The 22,559-nt window shown below is 35.6% G+C and overlaps 1 protein-coding gene across 7 annotated transcripts in view; it reads right to left on the bottom strand.

Annotated features, from left to right (window-relative positions):
* The window catches only part of ERC1 (ELKS/RAB6-interacting/CAST family member 1), a 555,561-nt gene that overhangs the window by 419,692 nt on the left and 113,310 nt on the right, over positions 1–22,559 (bottom strand). For 4 of the 7 annotated variants that reach the window (XM_054507254.2, XM_064591742.1, XM_045874103.3 and 1 more), the window contains exons 5-7: positions 19,744–19,899; positions 18,434–18,526; positions 15,090–15,257 (exon numbers count right to left, since the gene is read on the bottom strand). In XM_054507254.2, coding sequence (XP_054363229.1) covers positions 15,090–15,257; positions 18,434–18,526; positions 19,744–19,899 — 417 coding nt within the window. The remainder of the gene's footprint in view (positions 1–15,089; positions 15,258–18,433; positions 18,527–19,743; positions 19,900–22,559) is intronic. The other 3 variants (XM_045874106.3, XM_064591743.1, XM_045874104.3) reach the window with 2 other exon arrangements.

Genomic DNA, 22,559 nt, shown 5'->3' with positions numbered 1-22,559 from the left:
TTGTATCTTCTTCACTTGCACTCTCCCTGTGGAAAATTTCACTTTCCCATGGCAACCTGGGAAACTGAGACTTAGAAAAGATAGTTATAAATAAGCAGCAGAGCAGGACTTTCAGATTAACTGGTCTGTTTCCAGATCCTACAATCTTAACCACTAATTATATATTACCCCACTAAGAGCGAGACAAAAAAGTATATACTATATGATTTCATATATATATAAAATTCTAGAAAATGTACACTAATTACAGTAATGGAAAAGAATAGTAATAGATCAAGGGTTGCATGGGAAGAGGGAGAAGGGGAAAGGAGTGAAGAATATCAGGGAAAGGCAAAAGAAAGGGATTACAAAGAGGTACAAGAAAATATGGGGGGGGCATGTTCATTATCTTAATGGTGGTACTGGAAGGAAATACAGGAAAATACTTTTAAGACACTGAGGCATGGAAGGTTTCATGTTTAAAGACACAGAAAGGGGGCGCCTGGGTGGCTCAGTCGTTAAGCGTCTGCCTTTGGCTCAGGTCATGATCCCAGGGTCCTGGGATTGAGTCCCGCATCGGGCTCCCTGCTCGGCAGGAAGCCTGCTTCTCCCTTTCCCACTCCCCCTGCTTGTGTTCCTGCTCTCGCTATCTCTCTGTCAAATAAAAAAAAAAAAAAAAAAAAAAATCTTTAAAAAAAGACACAGAAAGGGTATATCATAAGAAAAATACTGGTAAATCCAACTCTGTTAAAATTTAAAACCTCACATCATGATACCATTTTATAGTGTTTATTTTTTTATCTATATTTCACGTGCCTATAACAGGTCTTAATAACAGTAATATTAAAGAAAATAGATGAATATTTATACTTGCTTTAAAAATGTAGGTATTTTATAAACTGAACAAAATTAAATATGACCCAATATTGAACTTCAATTTTTTAAAATTTATGACCATTTACAATCCCTCAAAAAAATTTAAATATCTAGGTATAAATCTAACAAAACATGTAAAGAATCTATATGCTGAAAATTACAATAAACGAAATCAATGAAGACCTAAATATGTTTTTCCCTTAAAAACCTTATGAAATGTAATGTGTCAAGATAGCCAGCCTACTTAAAATTTTCCTCAGAGACATGGAAAAAGAAAAGATTACTTAAAGTAATAAAAAAAAAAAAAATGTTTTGCTGAAAACAGTGGAACTACAATAATGTAGTGAATCCAAGAGATATTACCACTAAGAACTTCCAGTTTTGGTGCATAAATTCAGCACTAAAGATCTCAGAGCAAGAATTAAAATCCAATGCAAAACAAAGATGAACTGTGTGATTTCCACAGAGTTCCCCAACAGTCCTTTCTAAAGTGCAAGATGACAAAAGTCTTTACATTTCCTTGGTTTTTCTTCACCAACCTATTAAAATCAGAAAGACTCTACCATGCAAAGAAACAAAAAGGTCCACAAGACAAATGTCAGAACTGAATATAGATTCAATTTGGAGAAAAGGACTGCCACCACAGAGCAAGGACCTTTGTGGAATATGAAGTTCAACAACCAGCCTGCTTAAGATGCCAAAAGAGCCCAGTGACCCTTATCCACGTGGCACTCAGGCACTGCTCAAGCTGGCCTGCATGGCTACTAATCCTATTTGACAGTATAAGATTTGGTTCCTATTAGCTGAATCCATTATAGGGCATCAGTCATGGTGATTCAAGAGGGTGCTTATTGAACCCATTGACTCCTCACAAAGAGGTCAAAGTCTTAGAAATGTATACATGTCAGAAATTTTTAAAAATAAATAAATCATACGCTAAATCATTTGTACCTAACTTCTACATTCTAATTTGTATTCTGTATACTATATATTCTACTTCTAACACATATACCACATATCCCAATAACCACAAGCAAAAAACAAACTAACTCACCTAAAAAACATTTCACACAGTATTCTCAAAATGCATTATTAAATTCTTTTTATAAAGGCAAAAAACCCAGACATTTAAACTTGTAGGTAAATCTTAACTGCCTAATTTCCTTGTCTCTTAGTTCTTCTCTGCATTAACTTCAAAAAAATGAATGTTTTCCATCTGTGGGTAAGGAATCAGAATACAGCAGGAATACATCCCTCAGCATTTCTAAATGTTTCTCATTCTGATAGTCCTAAAGTCCCATAGAACAATAAATGTAAGACCTCATGTTGCTTCTTCTTTACCAAGAGTACCTAGATGTCCTAGCTGCATGCTTACATTAGAGCCCTTACTCAGTTAAGTGACCCGTAAATGTGCCAGTGCTAACCAGTCATAAATACCTGCATGCCATTTTGAGGGAATGTCAGGTATGAGACCCACAGGAATTGGTGACTGGAAAAGGTAAAAAATGAAGACTCTTGTAATAAACACAAACCTTCGGTGTAAGAGTAGCTATAAATTCAGGCTTTCCTATAAAAAATATCTCGTATCACAAATATTAGGTACAGTAAGTTACTCAAGTCCATACTCTAATTACTAAGTGATCTTTTCTTTACTAAGTATTTAATTCATACACTTTTTCTTGGTCTGCTTTTCTCGTGCAATACAGAATTTAAATGTGCTGGTATGAAGATCTAAGATAAAAATAACCACAAAAACCACTCTGCTACTACTAGATTAATTGCTCTGAATTCTACACTGATCTTTTTGGTTAGTAGTGAGCTAAGTTCATAGTACAATTTTGCGTGAGGTCCATATTTTGCAAACCACAAAAAACATATTCAGGAAAGCCCCTCAGAGACTAGCAGGACACATAGTAATCACCCTAATGCCATGCCTGGCAAGAGGAATAAGACCTTGTTTATTCACATCAAATGCACTGGAGGAATAGCATCCACCTAGCTTGCCAAGAGTCAAGGTCTGTGGCAAACAAGTTATGCCAACTTCAACAAAAACAGAAGGTTTTTCTCTACAAGATCTTTCTACCAATGGACATGAACAGAAAAATGGCTACCTTGCTCTTTTGGCCACTCACTTCTTTTTTATTTATTTATTTATTTATTTATTTATTTATTTAGGAGAGAGAGAAAGCACAAGCAGGGGGAGTGGCAGGCAGAGGGAGAAGCAGGCTCCTCACTGAGCAGGGAGCCCAATGTGGGACTCGATCCCAGGACCCTGAGACCATGGCCTGAGCTGAAGGCAGACGCTTAACTGACTGAGACACCCAGGCGTCCCGGCCACTCACTTCTGATCACAAAACTATTAATTATCTTAAGTTATCTTAAACTTCTTTCATTTTACCTCAATAAATACATCTATCTAAATACATACGAGCAGTAAGAATTACATGGAAACAATTTCCTCTAACTTCTAACTTGGCTTTGCCAATATGATTCACTCCTCTTTAACTCTCTGACCCCACCTCTTCAGTTTTCTTTACTGGATCCTCTATCATTTTCCCTTCCTCATATGTCACTTTATACAACTTCCTCTGGAGAAACCAATTCAATCCTAAGCTTTAACCACCACCTCCATAATAACAACTTTCAAATCTTTATTCCTAACACCAACAGTTCAAAAACCCTGAGATTCTAACAAAATATTCTTCTTAACCCAGATCTTCCACTGAGTATTTAGTTTAGAATAAGATTTTTTAAGAACCTTTTCTTTTAAAGAACCTTTAATTATCACCTAATGTGGTCCAACATAAATGTAAGTTAAATCTTACGGTGTTTATTATATTACTTTCTGCATTTTTTCCTGTATTTGGCAATATTTCATAAACTTTTAAAAAAGCTGATGAAACCAAAGCCCAAACTAAGTGATTTGTCCAAGATCACGAAGTATAATTTCCTATCACCACATTTCTAAATTTCTAAAGGCATCACAATTCCAGATTTCAAGCTATATTACAAAGCTATAATCATCAAGACAGTATGGTCATGGCACAAAAACAGACACATAGATCAATGGAACAGAATAGAAAACCCAGAAATGGACCCACAACCATATGGTCAACTAACTGACAAAGCAGTAAAGAATATTCAATGGAAAAAAGACAGTCTCTTCAACAAATGGTGTTGGAAAAACTGGACACAACACGCAGAAGAATGAAACTGGACCGCTTTCTCAGACCATACACAAAAATAAATTCAAAATCGATGAAAGACCTAAATGTGAGACAAAAACCATCAAAATCCTAGAGGAGAATATAGGCAGAACCTCTTTGACCTCAGCCATAGCAATTTCTTACTAGACAGACACATCGCCGGAGGCAAGGGAAACAAAAACAAAAATGAACCACTGGGACTTCATCAAGATAAAAAGCTTCTGCACAGCGAAGGAAACTTCAATCAACAAAACCAAAAGGCAGCCTACAGAATTGGAGAAGATATTTGCAAATGATGTTATCTGATAAAGAGTTAGTATCCAAAATCTAAAAGGAACTTATCAAGCTCAACCCCCAAAAACCAAATAATCCAGTTAAGAAATGGGCATAAGACATGAATAGTCACTTTTCCAAAGAAGACATCCAGATGGCTAACAGACACATGAAGAGATGCTCCACATCACTCAGCATCAGGGAAATACAAATCAAAAAGACAATAAGGGGGTGCCTGGGTGGCTCAGTCGTTAAATGTCTGCCTGCCTTCGGCTCAGGTCATGATCCCAGGGTCCTGGGATCAAGCCCCATGTCGTGCTTTCTGCTCAGCGGGAAGCCTGCTTCTCCCTCTCCCTCTGCTGTTCCCCCTGCTTGTGCTCACTCTCTCTCTTTCTGTCAAATAAATAAATATATATAAAAAAAAAAGACATGAGGTATCACCTCACACCTGTCAGAATGGGAAAATTAACACAAGAAACAACAGATGCTGGCAAGGATGCGGAGAAGGGGAACCTTCTTGCACTGTTGCTGGGAATGCAAACTGGTGCAGCCACTCTGGAGAACAGTATGGAGGTTCTTCAAAAAGTTAAAAATAGAACTACCCTACAATCCAGCAACTGTACTACTAGATATTTACCCAAAGGATACAAAGATACAGCTTCAAAGGGGCACAGTCACCCCGATGTTTACAGCAGCAATTACTAACAATAGCCAAGCTATGGAGAGAGCCCAAATGTCCACTGACTGATGAATGGATAAAGAAGATGTGGCATACACACACACACACACACAAATGGAATATCAGTCAGCCATTAAAAAGAATGAAATCTTGCCATTTGCAACGATGTGGATGGAGCTAGCACATATTATGCTAAGTGAAATAAGTCAGAGAAACACAAATACCATACAATCCCACTCATATGTGGAATTTAAGAAACAAAACAGATGAACATATAGGAAGGGGGAAGAAAGAAAAAAGAAAAAAAAAAGAAGACAGAAACCATAAGACACTCTTAATGATAGAGAACAAACTGAAGGTTGATGGAGGGATGTGGGTGGGGGATGGGCTAGTTGGTTGATGGGTAGGTAATGAGGAGGGCACTTGTTGTGATGAGCACTGGGTGTTGTATATAAGTGATGAATCACTGACTTCTACTCCTGAAACCAATAATGCACTGTATGTTAACTAACTAGAATTTAAATAAAAATTAGAAGAAAAAAAAAAGATTTTGTGTTTCCAAGTTCTTAAGTGAGCGGAGGCCACTGGTTTTTGAATCACACTTTGGATAGATCTCTTGGATGCTTTTTTATAATTTCTCTTTTCACTCATCTTAGGCCCTCACTTTCATTTTTCCACTATTAAAATATACAACCTACTCTTTTTAGTCCTATGATAGAGAAGACAACAACAATCTAGATGCAGAATTTCACCTGCTGTATCATTTAACAACATTATACCAACGACTAGAAGCAAGTGACAAGCTCTACCTTTCATGATCTTTCTCTGAAAGTAAGTATAAACTTACATAACAAGTAAGTGACAAAGCCAAGACTAAAAGACACTAAACAACTATAGATAGTGCTACCTTTATTACACTGCCTCAGGTTTTACTCTCAACAGTCCTAAAACAACAGCCCAAAAAGTTGTATCTTCTTCTCCATTCCAAAGAGTGCTCCTATGCTAACTACTCCATCCTTCATTTTAATCTTTCATTTGTGATCTCATTCTATCACTCAATGTTCCTAAGGGCCTAATCACTCTATTTGTTCTTACTTCTGATATTGGGGGAGGGGGGAGAATAGGTTATTTCCACAGGTTTAAGTAATTTGGAATTGTAAATTCATTCTAAGCAGAGCTCTCATCTGTGGGATTCTATGTGGACTAGGCTAAAATCACGGTGTTAACAGCAGCTGTGCATATTTCAAACTCAAAGCTCATGAGAAGACACCTTTCCTCCAACTCTAAGACCAGGTAAGTCAGTTTCTCATACTGTCAACGAATACTGGTAGAAGGAATTTTTTCTAGTCCACTTTTTCCCAGGAAAGTCCTGGATTTACACTCGAGTATCGGTTTCAAATCCCTACCCTATTTAGGGCCAAGGTCTGCTATCCATGTGTCACCATTAAAATCCAAGTCCCTTAGTTACCAAAAAGAATAACCCTTCAGAAAAACCCTAGAGTCCTTGCTGACAGATGCGTAATGTTGGAAGGGATGAGAAAAAACAGGGACATCTGCCCTGCCAGAGAGATCAGCCACAACAACTCTGAGAATCAATGTGGTAAATACACCATATCCGACATACTTCCCAATAGTTACACAGTCAGAATTAATGCTTTCAAACGCCTATCAACTTGAGGAAAGAACTAAATTACTCATAATCCTCAATTCACTTAAAACTATCCATGCAAAGTTCTACTGTCTTATTTTCTTATTTTTCCATCCACAACCAATATCCATTCCTCATTCAATACACAGCCATTCTAATGTGTGTGATGTTACTGAATGTGCTTATAACTTAGAAATACAGAGGCTTATTCTTATATACATATTTTTTAATTTATATGAATGCTATATACCTCATTCTGTCTCTTACTTTTAAAAAATATATATGTATGGCCCTATGAATACTTCTAGACCATTGCTTTTGACTTTTACATAATATTACATGGTATACATCCACTGTATTTTACTTATCTAACCCCTCTAGTAAAAAACATTTGGGTTGCTTTCAATTCCTTATACACGTCCTCCTGTGGACCAGTGGGAAATTTTCTCTAGGGAACATATCCAGGAGTGGGATTCTGGAGCCAACTATGCCATCTATGTTCCTGTTAGACCAAATTCTTACAAGCACTGAATATTAACTCATTTTCTAATTTTTACCAATTTGATCAATGGAATGTAGCTTTTGTCTCTGAAATTTGCATTTCTTTTTTACTAATGAGACTGAGGATCCCATGCTATATTTATTTGTTAACCACTTAGGTTTCCTTGTCTGTTAATTGCCTATTTAAATCCTTTTCTCCCTCCCTATAGTCTCTTTTTCTTACAGATTTCCAAGCATTCTTTTTTTATTCTATATCTCAATCTTTGTTATTTTGGGAGGCGGTGAAAATACCTTCTCCCAATCAGTCACATATTTGTTAACTTTGTTAGTAGTGCTCTTTCTTGAACAGAAATACTTAAATTTGATGGTGTCACTTAAGATATCTTACCTAAGATACATTTTCATTGATTAGCTTTATTGTTTTCTCTTTCACACTGAGGTCTGTAATCAATATGAAGTCCACTGTTTTATCTGGCACCAGGTAGGTAGCCAATTTTATTCTCCATATAGTATGTCAGTTTTCTAACGCGCACTTAACTAGCACTAGTTATGATGCTCCCCTCTACATACATGTCTAAACTCTATTTTTTTTTTTTTCTACTGCTCTATCTGCCCATTCTTGTGCCAGTACTCTACCATTCTGCAGTGCACTGATTGGTTTGGTTAGGTTTATGGCTCTGGAGTACATTTTCAGATCTATTAGGGCAGATCTCCCATCTTTTCCTCTTTTTCTTCATATTACTGTTAGAATAGCTTTATTTGTCCATATAATTTTTAAAATTTTTCAATTGTAATATACACAAACATAAAATTTGCCATCTTAACCATTTTTAAGTGTACAGTTCAGTGGTGTTCAGTACATTCACATTGCTGTATATCCAATCTCCAGAACTCCCTTCCTCTTGCAAAACAAAAACTGTACAATTAAAAAACAAAAAAACAAACAAAAAAAACAAAACCTCTCCATTCCCCACAACTCATAGCAACCACCATTCTACGTCTATCTTTATGAATCTGACTTCTTTAGGTACCTCCTATAAGTGAAATGATGTATCTTTTTTGTGACTCGTCCATGTAAAACTTAAAGTAAAATGAGTTGCTAAAAAATTACTGCTGTGAATTTTCATTGGAATTGATGTATATACTAACTTAGGCAGAATTAATATCCTTACGGTATTAAATTATACCATCTACTGATATCACTAGATCTCTGAATTTCTTTTTCCTCATATCTCCCTATAGAGTCTTGGGCTTTCTTGCTTTTTCTACTTTTTGGAAAAACTTAAATATAAATATGATTATTTATTTTTGAATTTTTGATAAAGAGCCATCTGAGCCATAGGATTTAGGAGGAGATAGGGTTGAGACTGATTAACAATTTAATTTTCATAATGATTGTTGTTCGTGTTTTCTATTATCTCTTGAACCTACTTTGTCACATTTTCCAGAAATGTATTTGTTCTATCTTTTCAAGCTTATTAGAATATAATTATTTATAATTGTCTTATTATTTTTAAATTGTATGGTACTAGTAGTTACTTCTTTATCATTCTGTAAGAGATGATCCTGTCTGATTAGCCTTTTTAAAACAACTAACAGCTTATTTTATCCTCTACTCTACTGATTGCTGACTTAGTTTCTATTACCCTCCAACTTACCATTTCTTTGGTTTTGATTGTTGTTTTTTTCCTAGGCTCCTGATTTGTACACTTAGCTTATTTGCTTTCATTCTTTATTGCTTTCTGACAAATATAATACAAGACATTTCCCTCTAAAAACCAGAGGATTAGTTATATCCCACAGATTTTCTTTTGCTTTCTATTCCAGCCTTTTTTCTTTTTTTTAAAGTAGGCTCCACGCCCAGCATGGGGCTTGAACTCACGATCCTGAGATCAAGACCTGGGAAGAGATCAAGAGTTGGGACGGTTAACCAACTGAGCCACCCAGGCACCCCTATTCTAGTCTCCCTTAACCCAACGACTATTAAGTAGTACATTTGCAATACTAATCCAAAAGATATGTGCACCCCTATATTTACTGTAGCAGTATTTCCAACAGCCAAGATATGGAAGTAATATGTGTCCATCAATAGACAAAGAGATAAGGAAAACATGGTACATATACAATGAAATATTACATAGCCATAAAAAAGGATGAGATCATGCCATTTGAAACATGGATGGCCCTAGATAGTACTATACTTAGTGAAATAAGTCAGACTAAGACAAATACCATATGATTCCACTCATAAATGGCATCTAAAACAATGAATAAACAAAAAAAATACAGAATTAGACCTATAAATACAGAGAACAAACTGATGGTTGCCAGAGGACAGGGGAGTGGGGGGTTAGGCAAATGAGGTGAAGGGGAGTGGGAGGTACAGGCTTCCAGTTATGGAATAAATAAGTCACGGGAATAAATGCACAGCATTAGGAATACAATGATATTGTAACAGCAATATAAGGGGACAGATGGTAGCTATTCTTGTGGTGAACATAGCATAATGTATAAACCTAATAAATCACCAAGTTGTATACCTGAAACTAATATAACACTGTGTGTCAACTATACCCCCCCAAAAAAGTACTACATTTTCAGATTCAAGATTTATTTTAGTTTTATGTTGCAATTCTTCATTACTGATTGCTAATTTTGCTGCATTAGGGGTCAAAGAAAACAGTCCATGTGACTTTAATTCTTGAGAATTTTGACATTTCCTCTGTGGTCTAGTACATTTGATTTTTATGACTATTCAGTAAGTTCTTAAAAATCACTGCATATCCTCTGTTAGTGCAATATTCTACAGAATACCTATTTGAACTTATTGATGTTAGTGAAATTTTCTAAATTATTTTTTTTTGTTTCTTTGATCAAGTTCTAAAAGGAACATGTACTAATGACCAACTGCAATTGTTGATTCATCTGTTTCTCCCCACTGTTGTTTTATACACTTAAAGGCAACATTGTTAGATGCATAAATGTTCACAATCATTGTATTTTCTTGATCTACCGTTCTTTTTATCAGTATGTAACATTGCTCTCTGTGTTTATAACTTCTTTGCTCAGTCAGTTAAGCGTATGACTCTTGATTTCAGCTCAGGTCACAATCTCAGGGCCATGAGATCAAGCCCCACGTGGGGCTCCACACTCAGCATGGAGTCTGCTTGTCCCTCCTCCTCTGTTCCACACCTCCCCACCTGCTCACACTCGCTCTCTAAAAAAAAAAAAAAAAAAAAGATAATTTAATTAGTGGCGCCTGGGTGGCTCAGTCAGCTAAGTGTTCCACTCTTGATCTCAGTTCAGGTCTTGCTCTCTGGGTCATGAGTTCAAGCCCCTCCTTGTACTCCACACTGGGCGTGGAGTCTACTTTTAAATAAATAAATAAATAATTTAACTAATGTTAAAATAAATCAGACTGGGAAGACATATTTTCTTGACATACCTTTTATTTTTAAAAATTTTTTTCTATTTTATTTTTAATTCTGCTATTTTTTGTCTTACGCTTAACTCTTATTGACAATATATTCTGTATCTTGTTTTTTAATCCAATTGAGGTTTGTCTTTTAATCTAAGTTTAACTTATTTGCATATATTGCCTTTCCCATTATTCATACCATTTGGCCAACATTTTTCATAATGTCTACCTCTTATTTTTCCCCACCCCCTCCGCTATTTTTTTCTATTCTCCACTAGATAAATTGAGTTTTATACTTAAGATTTGAAACTTATACATTGTTTTATTCCCCTAGCATATTAACAGCCACACTTACACTTATATTTTCCTGTCATCTTCTTAAGCTTATCATCATCTGCATCTCCTCAAATAAGACACTGCCCCATCCACCACTATGAACAGTGCCAACTCACCATTTAGAGCTGGGCGAGTGGTGGTGGTGGGCAGGAAGCCCCCAAATCTGAGAGCCTCTAGTGTAATAATATATATCTCTACTCTGCCAACACTCTTTTTCTGAGGTGATCTACTCAGGTATAAGTAATGTGGAGGAGAAGGGGGCACTCAGAAGCTAATCAGGCTACCTTCACAAGCTGGCTTGAATACCATACCAATGTTACACTACAGCACCTGCCCCCACCACTACCCCATGACTCGTAACAGGCTGAGCACTGCTCAGAGTGGTGATGGAGCAATGATGCACTAGAACAATAAGAGAGAAACAGTCACTGAAAAATAACCCAAACCACCTCATGACGCCAAATCCTCTTTTATTCTGAGCAGTTGTTTCATATATACACATATATTCAGATTCCTCACAGGGAAGCATTATAGCATTATGACCAAGAACATAAGTTTTGGAGTTTCAACTGATCAAATTCTGAATCCCAGGTAATCACTCAACAACTCATGTAACCTCAATCTCTCCAAGCTTCAGTGTGCCCATCTTTGAAATGTTATGACAATTCTTATTTCTTAGAAGATTACTGCAAGGATTAACTGAGAAAACGAAAGAAAGTACACATCCTTGCATGACACACAGAAAGCATCCAATATCAGGTATTATCGATTATGTTTTATGAATTATGGAAAGACTAGATCTCTAAAATGCACTTCAGTCCTAAGGATGTATTATTAACTCTAAGTGTGCTGAGGAAGTCAAAACTCCAGCTTGAAGAGCACAGCATACTGGGGCATTGGGTTGGGAATGCAAGCAAAAGGTGCGTGCTCTCGTGCACCTACATCCAAGCTCCAGGGCCTAAACATCCGAGATCCATGGCAGTTCTTTACTTTGTGCTGGATCAGCTATGAAAGAAGAACCACTTCCTACAAACTGTTCGTAAGATATAGATGGGAGTATTCACCTATAACAAAACAGAATTCTAAAATTCAATGTCCTGGAGAAGAAAAAATTGTACTACTTTGAGGCAGTAAGGTGTCCATTATTTTAATTTATTGACAAAATCAGCTCTGCACATTGAGAATTCAAACAGAAAATAAATTCATTGGTAGGTCCACACTATGTCATCAAGACTCAGAAACAAGAGAATGGGCATAAAATAGAAAATTTCCTGAAAATATTATAACCAATATTCAAAGTTCTGGGGTACTAGTGAGATTGGCCCTAAGTGCCAACCAAAAGTCATATGCTAATTAAAACTTCACATAATTCCCCACAATGAAAGCAAAAAAAAAAAACCCAATACTTATCTTGCCTAATCCATACTATTAATCTGAGGATCACATAAAACAACAGAGATCAAATAAAAAAAAGTGCTTATAAACTGTAAGGTAAGTAAAAAAATTTGAAACCCATTGATATTTAATATTTCCCTCTAAATTCAGATAAGAGCTACATAATTAAACATCCGTTCTAACCACAACAACCTTAGGAAGTTGGTACTTACAAATGAAGAAATGAAGGATTAAAGAGGTAAAGTAATTCATCGAAGGTCACATAACTAATAAATATAGATAGCTGCATTTAGGTCTGATTCCAAAGCCCATGCTTTTAACCACTATGGTACTAAATCCAGACCACCTCTGTGAAGAACAGATTAAAAGAGATGTTCATAAAATAGGAGCAATTCCAGAAATACTATATATTGTACACTGCCCAACACAAAAGGGCCTCATTCCCTCGACCACGAACAAGAAGAAAATCAGGTCTTTTCCCATATCCCATTTTTCCTTAAAGGATTTTTAAAAACTCCTTGATCCATGTTCTTTTTCATACATGCTTAATTTAGTGATGTGAGAGTTAGATCAAAGTCTAGGAGAGCTGGAGAGATGAGGACAATATCAGTTAAGAGCAAATTATAAAAATATGTGAGAATTTTCATAGAGCTGGTTCAAACTGCCTTTTATTGGGCTCTAACATGAGAAAGATGTTTTGGAAAAAGTGACCCCAGTCAAATGTCACCAGAGTAATTTGAGGGAAAAAAGCACATACTAATAAATCACCATATCACATTCATATAATTATCCTATACTCAAAAGATTGTTGGCTTTTACACTGTTATCTTTTTAGGATGAGATGGTCATATTTGAGCAGTTGTCCTAGTGACTTATAGGGGTAATCACTGAAACTCAGTTACTCCCACATGGCTAAAAACAAATAAGAACCATTCAAGAATGACCACAAATATAGTCTTTACTCTCTATAGTACAAGAAATCAATCACAAGCCCATCTGTGTGAGACCTAGCGAATAAGAACACTATTTGAGAGGGGTACAAAGAAAAGGATGGATTGCCAAGAGGAAAAAAGTCATTTATTAGACTGTGACAAGCTTTTAAATGTTAGCATTATCATTAACCAACTGCCTGATTCTCTGATTCACACACCTGCCACCTCTAGCCAATGCTATCAGTCCTAAACTTGGAAGTAGGCTCACCTCCAAAACACTGGCACCCTCTTCTGACCCTTCTGTAGTACTGCATGCACACCAGTTACCGGGATGAAAAACTCTAATAAAGGCGTAAGTTAGTAACTTTGCAGGTAACATTTTCCAGATAATTTTATATTTGCAATTCCCTGGATGAACACAAAACTAGCTGAATAAAAATATGAGAGAGCAGATCTTCTAAATAAAATGTATGCCAATGAAAAGAAAACCAACTGTGTTCTCTTAATACTTTCAGTTTATATATATCAGTTGATTTTAATACAATAGCTACAATGATGACAATAACAAAAGCTTTACTGTGTACAATAAGCCAGTTTAATCCTAACAACAACCCAATGAGGCAGACACTCCTATTCTCTTCATCTTACAGATGGAGGGAAAGTGAGGCACAGTGAAGTTAAATAACATGCCCAGGATCACATAACCTGGTAGTAAGTGGGTAAAGCTGAATTTCAAACTCAGTAACTATGACCCCAGAGCCAAAACCTAATTTTTATCTAAAATATCCCTGTGAGGTAGAATGAGATTGATATCCTGATAACAGACTGACAGATATTCTAAGTCTGAGTTGTAAGGAAAATTACAAATACATCATCCAAATCTCTCATTTTCAACAAAGTTCCACTGTACAAAAATAAAATACTACATGAAAGAGTTTTGGTCATTTCCCCATTCCTCCTCACTTGGAGATTCTCATCTTCTGGGTCTATAATGTTTTTATGCATTCTTTTTACTTCTCATTTCTCTTTTCCATCCAAGTATGCCCTTATTTACCTATCTGGTTCTTTAAAAGAAGAAGATTAAAAAAAAAAAAAAAAATCCATGTTGTATGCTTTATTTTTTCTTCTATAAAGCAGAACTGTTTACCTATTTCTACCTAAGTTCCCTATTTCACTAGACCTTTAAAAAAAAATTTAAGACAATAAATCCAAATAGCATCATCAATTCCTTCTCTTTGATGATTACAAATATGATAAATTCTCAACTGTACGGAATTATTTAGGGTATTCCTACCTATAATCAGGGCTGACAGGCTATTTCTGAAAATACTAACTTCATTTTCAAACAGGATATGAAGGCACACTGTCTCATGATCTGCAGTTCAAAACAAGATCTACTTAGAACATTTCTAGATTCTGCAGTTTGCCTACATAAAGCTAGACATAATATCAAAAATTAACAACACTTAATAATCTAAACACAAGGTAACCAAGCTCACTGCCATTCATGACCAGAAGATTCATCATGGGTGAGAACAAAAGATTCATTTGGATTTCTTTTTTATAACTATCTTTACAACATTTCACAATGTCAAAGTATACTTAGAAGTACAAACTTAGGGAACGTTCAAAGAATTAAAAGCATACATAAACTGCACCAGATTTGTTAGATCTAAGAACTGAACCAAGGCAGTTATAGTTTTAGTAAAGTATGATCACACTGCTAAAGAATTATTCATTACATTATTCATATCTCCCGAATCCAAGTGTAACCAAAACAGCACAGGCGATACACGTGAAAAGGTGCAAGGAAGTGACTCCCTGCCAATACCAGAATTCTTCTCACCTCGGTCTGCAGGATGGCAGCCCGTTGTTCTTTAGCAGTCAAGGACTCCTTCAGCACTTCAATGTGTTGCTTACTATCCGAGAACTGGTTTGTGAGTGTTTCTAGCTTTGTCTGTAGGGCTAGTAGTTCTGTGTCCTTTCTGGACAGCTCCTGCTTCACCTGACCAATCTAGAGAAGAAAATAAAACACTGTAAGGAAAAAAGAAATGAAACAACCACCTCTGATCTGGATCTTTGACAGATCCAAGCCACAAAATATGAAACTAAATATAGCATTAGTTTTATGACAAAACATAATTCATCTTATTACATCATCGTATCTTGGATGACCACCCATCGCCCCCCCCCAAAAAAGTTTTTCAACAAATAGGGAAATTCCAGGTTTCATGTACTGTGCCTCCTAAACACTCTTCAAAATCCCTTAGAAAAAGAACAGAGGGAGAAAAATCCCAATTCAATTAGATTACTATGAGATAACAGGAAGCATCTGAATACCACTGTGCTGATCAGTTTTCATTTTATTAAGTCAGACCTCTTAAAACATAAAGCAGGATTAGTGTAGATGTAAAACAGAAGGGAAAAAGAAAACCTCCTAGCATTGCTAAAGTTAAATTCAAAAGCTGCAGCTGGTATACTGTTTATTTTTTCATTCACAAACAAAAGTTTACATAAAATCCTTATCTTAAAAAGCCACCTTTTGTGTTATGAGGCATTATAAACCTGTGCCTCTTAGAAATCATATAATTTTGATGAGTTAGGGATATTGACCTTAAAAAAGATTCCACCTACAAAGTTATATCATCTACAACATCAATACCAACTATATGGATAAAAAAGTATATGACTTAAATGCATAAAGGCTCATTCTGTAAGAATCGACATGTGTAATTTGAATCTGAATTACTGACAGAGTAATCCATAAGTCAAGAGGTGCCATTCATTCTGCCATAAATTTCTATCATCTTAACTTAAAAAAATTTTTATTTTAAACATCTCATTTACATTTCTACTGTGTTTCTAAGAATTTTCTAAATAGTCTCTTATTCTAAATGTGCACCAAATAAAAATCAGATTTGCTTTTACATTCTATTCTGTATCCTGCCTAGCAAGGAAGCTGTGCACTAACAGACAGATTAATTATTGGAAGTATAAATCTGACTGACAAGTCAGTAATTTCAGTATTACTGATGAAAGTTCTTCGTATTCTTTTCATTGAATGTACCTATAGTATTTTTACTATAATAATCTTAGGTATAAGGGTCAATTTTAAGAACAATTTCCCATGAGGAAGTATGAAATAAATATTACTTTAATTAAAATTAGACTTTTAAGGAGTGCTAAAAATAAATGTCTAATTTACTCTTCTTGTTTAGCAAGAAGACAAGCATTTTCCTCATATGCATGAAAATTCTATTCGTCGATTTAGTTATTCATTCATTCCACAAATATTTCTATATGCATACTGTATGCAAACTACTTGAGGATACTTAGAACATCAACAGAAGATGACTGTAAACGGCAGCTATCTTCATCCTGTAATATAAATATATACCCTGGAGTTACCACATACTGTAATGCTGTGGCATCTTTCATGATATCCCTTTTCCAACAAAAAGTACATATTTATATTATTCCATCCTTAACATACAGTTTGCTCTAAAAACTGTTGTATGAATGAATATTCAGGAGAAATGTTTAAAATGTTATCACTTCCTCAACTAAAGAACTACTACGGTTTAAAGATTACCTCCAATCACATGGTTAAAAATAAGTATAAAATCCCTGTTTCCTCATCATCTACTTTATTAAAGAATCATCAAATACTAGTATATTGACCATAAAGACTGAGAAAGGGACAAAAATATTCTAAATGGAAAGCAGAGTTTAGAAGCACACATTTTCCATAAAAGTTAGGAGCATGAGGCTTTGCAGTCACTCACACCTGAGGATAAGTGTGTCTTTGAGTATTTACCTCTCTAAGCCTTGGTTTCCTAATCAGTAAAATGGAGAAAGTAAACTGACGCTACTGTACTGTTTGGAGATTAAATAAAATAATGTATGGAATGTGTTCAGCCTGTTGTCTGACACAACAAAGAAATATTTATAATAGCTAAGAAAAAAAAAGTAAAGTGATACATCAACTACGCCTCTAGAAAATACAGTTACCATAAACCAAATCAGTCCCTTTTAGACAAAATATTTCACTTTACTATCTGTACTATAAAGGGGTCCATAAATAGTAAAAACATCAAATTAGCACAAGTTTTTTTTTTTTTTAACACTGCGTTCCTGTCTTATCCCACAATTATTTTCAGAAGCAGTTTTTTCCTGACACTGGTGTGACATACGCGCACATGGCGTAGTACAGGGCAGAAGACGGAAGAGCTCACCAGCGCAGGTTCTGGAACAGATTGCTTGTGTAAAAATCAAGCTCTACCTCTCACCAGATATACCACCTGAGCACCACATGGCTACCTCAGTTTCCACATCTATAAATTGGGGCTGGGTGATATACCAACCTAAGCAGGTTATAAGTGCTTGAGTGTTAGCTATTTTATTATTTTTGTATTATATCTTGAAATGGAATTTTAAGTTCTTTAGACAGAAGATTAAACTAGATCTAGAGACTTTATGTTTCAGGCTAATTCTAATTTACTAGATAACTCTAAATAAGCAAATCACTTTCTATACATCTGTTCTAAAAAAAGTAACATTTGTTGGAAAATCACCTAATGGACACTTAAAGATAATACATACGAAGTTAAAGCTCTTTACTCAAGAATTTCAAATTCTAAGACAGTCCATCTTAAAAGTTCTCATCAAAAGAAGAAAAAAAATTTTGTGACTATGGTGATGGACGTTAACTAGACTTACTGTGAAGATCATTTTAATATATATATATCTCAAATCATTATGTTGCAAATCTGAAACTAATATAAAGTTATAAATCAATTATACCTTACTTTAAAAAGAAAAAGAATTTCAAATTCAAGTAATCACTAGAATAGAGAACATCTGCATATCCTTGTATCAAAGAAGAAACAGAGATTACCATTCATATAAATCAACAAGTATCTACAAAAGGAAGGGAAAAAAACACACTTTGAAGTACCATCCATACAGTGACAAAAGCAACAATAAAGAACCAGAACAAGTGAGGGCTCACTGCACACAAAGTGACATATGGGAAACTGGTGAACAGGAGTCAGTTAAAGAGCAGAGCAGGCTGGTTAGTGCCAGTGTTGGGCAAAGCTGCCAACCGGAAAACGAAAGTATAAGCCACCCAGAAGCCAGAGCTAGCAGGGTCCCACTGTGGGATCGCTGAACACAAAGAGTAAATCTTACGGCAAAGACCTCAGCCTGAAGACCAGCCGCTCTCTTTTTCAGCTCCTCCCCTTGAGCCTCTTTCGAACTTAGTTCCTCCTTCAGTTGCTCTACCTGTCACGACATTGTTATTCTTTTTCACTTATGTGTCAATTTAGGTCTTACTATTTGCTTTTCAGCCAGAGCAGTAACTGGAAATAACAATAACCTATATAACACAATCAAATCTGTTCCCCTAATTCCTTCTGCAAAGCACCCTAGATAGTTTCTCTATTTTCACAGGGGTTTCTTAATGGACTTAAATGTGCCAATCAACAAATGGAAAGCAGAGATTGTATTATAGTGTATTTTCTCAAATTAGGGTGAAAAATACAAACTAATAGAAACTTGAATATATGAATTTTTAAGTTCTAAAACTGACATAAATTTTCAGTAGTCACTGATAACAGATTCTTAAAATAATAAAGGAATATTCTACTGACTTTTACGCCAGGTATGAGTCCATAGCAAGAAGACAGAAACTGGAGAGGGAGTTAGAATAATTGTGTATCATTCCTCTACAGTTCTCTGTTCTGAGAAACTGGGAAACTAATACAATTGGGATACGAGGGGTACTTATTTTCTAGCTAATATTTTATAATCACAATCATGATTTTTAATTAAACCAAAACAAACTTGGCAAATTGATAACTATAATAAACTAGATCCTCCAATGTGCCTAAATAGTTTATAGAATCAAACTAGATGGCTGTGGACCTAAGGAAAAAATATTGTGACTGAGTTTCTAAATACGGACTGACATGCCATGCTGATATGTATCTTGAATTGCACACAGGTAACAATAAACCTGATACAAATGCATTTTCTCCAAGGGATAGAGCAAAGGGGTTTTCTTTATGGAACTGTATTTGAAGGGAAAATAGAATATTATTTAAGCCATTTCAGAAAAAAAAAAAAGTGGGGGAACTGGGTTCCTCTTAGGGTTTTGACTTTTAAAATACTACAGAAGAGTTAAAGAACTTGGTGTCTCATGTAGTGAGAAAAACTCAATTTGGATATAATTCTACTAAATCACCTCAGAAGCACTGATAGATATAAATCTTAAACTGTGACAACACATATCAGCCTTTCTTTTAAAAGTGAAAACTTGAAATAACAATACATCAGTAATTCTGACTTTAGTTCTGGGAAAGTTGCATTTGAAAGAATTCTAAGTATCCTTCCTGAAGTCTGATAAAACAATGTGAAGTTCTTCATCATCACTAAGGAAATAGAAATATGCATCAATTTCTCAAAACTCTTTTAAAAATTACAGTATCACAAACCATTACCTTATTTTTCATAAATTTAGAATGGCTCCGATAGACCTCCATTTGTTTCATTTCTTCTTCCCGTTCTTCAGTACTCAAGGCCCCATTTGATTTCAGCATCTGAATTTCCTCTTCCAAGTCTCGGAGCCCACGCTCCATAGAGGATATTTTTGAATCCTGAAGATAATGGAAGATATAGACATTAAAGTATTCACAAAGAATCAGAGAAGTTGAAAAACTCAGTCTTTACAGATGGTGAATTTAATAAAGATAAACAAATACGCAGGAAAACTGCTGTCTAGCATTTGGTGCCTTGCTCCTAAATTATATCCTTTATGGCCACTTGGGTGAAAGGAGGACAGTTCTTATCTAGAATATGATTTTTCCTCTGTCTCTTCCTCAAGTCCGCACCCTCTCATTTAAAGTTGAGAGAATTACTTTAAAAAAAAGTAGAAGAGGGGCGCCTGGGTGGCGCAGTCGTTAAGCGCCTGCCTTCGGCTCAGGTTATGATCCCAGGGTCCTGGGATTGAGCCCCGCATCAGGCTCCCCGCTCCGTGGGAGGCCTGCTTCTCTCTTTCCCACTCTGCCAGCTTGTGTTCCCTCTCTCGCTGTGTCTCTGTCAAATAAATAAAATCTTAAAAAAAAAAAAAAAAGTAGAAGCAATGGAAAGCTAGTTAAAGTTTCTTTGTACTTCATGGTCAAACAAATTTCTAGGGAAAAATTTTGTAATATTAACAGAGAAACCGTTCCTAGTTACTCTATCATTCTACTGTGATCCCTAAAAGTTTATTTCTGCTCCCAAAGGAGGGAGAAGAAGAGTAAAAGTGTTTCAAAGACTTATGCAATAATGTGTATAACTATATTTGCAATAATAAAGATTTTATAGCATCCCATTGTAAAAATAACAAAGGGATGAATAATTATGCTAACAATTACAGTTTATCATATTACTTATTTTCTAGTTCTCTACACATTTTAAGTATTTTGTAATAATTTTTTTTAAAAATCACTGTCCTTATAAATCATCATCTCCACAAATATCACCTCCCAGCAGAACATTGTTCTATGTTCAATTTCTTGGTTTTGCTTGTCACAGTATCTAATTTATCCCCTAGTTAAGATGTTATCAATTGCAGAAAGATCACTTTAGATGTCAGTTACAGAAAAATTCCTACATAAAATGAAGATTTTATATCTAAAGTTGTATATGTTTATTCACCTAAGAAATAAAGAAGTAGAAGCATAAATTAAGTATAGTTTTATTTTATTTGGAACATCAGAGAAACCAGTCCTTTAGAAAGTAATTTTGAAATTACTTCCCTTTGCACTTTATCTCAAAGATTTCTTGACTGACATTCCTTGCTATCATAATTCTTAGAGCATGAAGATAAAAGTTAAAGGATTTATCATGAGACAAATACCACTAGCAATTTTTAGGTTCAGGGGAGAGAAGGGGGATGTACTCCTTGTCCTGCATTGTGTTACCTTTAAAAATATCACAACAAAAATTTTCTTTTACAAATCTACTCAAACCTATATTTAGTTCAAAATTAAATGCACTGAAGTAATGCAGTCAAGAGATACACTAAACATAAATTCTGAAATCGGTGGGTGCATCCCATTTCTACCACAGCCTAAAAAAAAAAATAGTGGGCCACAATTAATCTCCTGGCCCATAAAAAATAAATACAAGCATAACCTGAAAGTATTGTGGGCTCAGCTGCAGACCACTGCAGTTAAGTAAATATCACAATAAAGCAAGTCAAATAAATTTTTTGGTTTCCCACTGCATATAAAAGTTATGTTTATATGGTCTATTAAGTATATAATAACATTATGGAAAAAATGTACATACCTTAATTTAAAAATAACTTATTGCTAAAAAATACTATCATCTGAGCTTTCAGCGAATCATAATCTTTTTGCTGGTGGAGGGACTTGCCTACATGTTGATAGGTACTGACTGGTCAAGGTGGTGGCTGCTGAATTTGGAGTGACTGTGGCAATTTCTTTTTTTTTTTTTTTTTTAATATTTTATTTATTTCTTTGACAGAGAGAGACATAGCGAGAGAGGGAACACAGCAGGGGGGAGTTGGAGAGGGAGAAGCAGGCCCCCCGCCTGAGCACGGAGCCTGATGCGGGGCTTGATCCCAGGACCCCAGGACCACGACCTGAGCCGAAGGCAGACGCCTAACAACTGAGCCACCCAGGCGCCCTGACTGTGGCAATTTCTTAAAATAAGGCAACAAAGAGGTTTGCTGCATCGATTAACTTTTCCTTTCATGAACAATTTCTCTAGAGCCTGTGATACTGTCTGACAGCATTTTACCCACAGAACTTCTTTCAAAACTGGAGTCAATCCTCTCAAACCCTGCTGCTGCTTCATCAACTAAGATTACGTAATATTCTAAATCCTTGGTTGTCATTTCAACAACTTTCACGGCATCTTCACCAGGAGTAGATTCCATCTTAAGAAACCACTTTTTTTGCTCATCCATAAGAAACAACTCCTCATCTGTTCAAGTTTTAGCATATGATTCAAGAAATTCAGTCACACCTTCAGGCTCCACTTCTAATTCTAGTTTTCTTGCTATTTCTGCCACATCTGCAGCTCTTCCCCTACTGAAGTCCTGAACCCCTCAAAGTCATCCAGGAGGGTTGGAGTCAACTTCTTCCAAACTCCTATACAGGTTGGTATTTTTACCTCTTCCCATGAATCGCAAATGTTCTTACTGGCATCTGGAATGGTGAATCCTTTCCAGAAGGTTTTTTATTTACTTGGGTCCAGATCCTTTAGGAGAATCACTATCTATGGCAGCTATAGCCTTATGAATGCA

Source organism: Mirounga angustirostris, unplaced genomic scaffold (assembly GCF_029215605.1).
Source record: "Mirounga angustirostris isolate CCGP_5_RB_7025 unplaced genomic scaffold, mMirAng1.0.hap1 SCAF_5, whole genome shotgun sequence".
NCBI lineage: Eukaryota > Metazoa > Chordata > Mammalia > Carnivora > Phocidae > Mirounga > Mirounga angustirostris.
The sequence above is the reverse complement of the archived record's forward strand: the minus strand, read 5'-3'. Positions and strand labels throughout refer to the sequence as shown.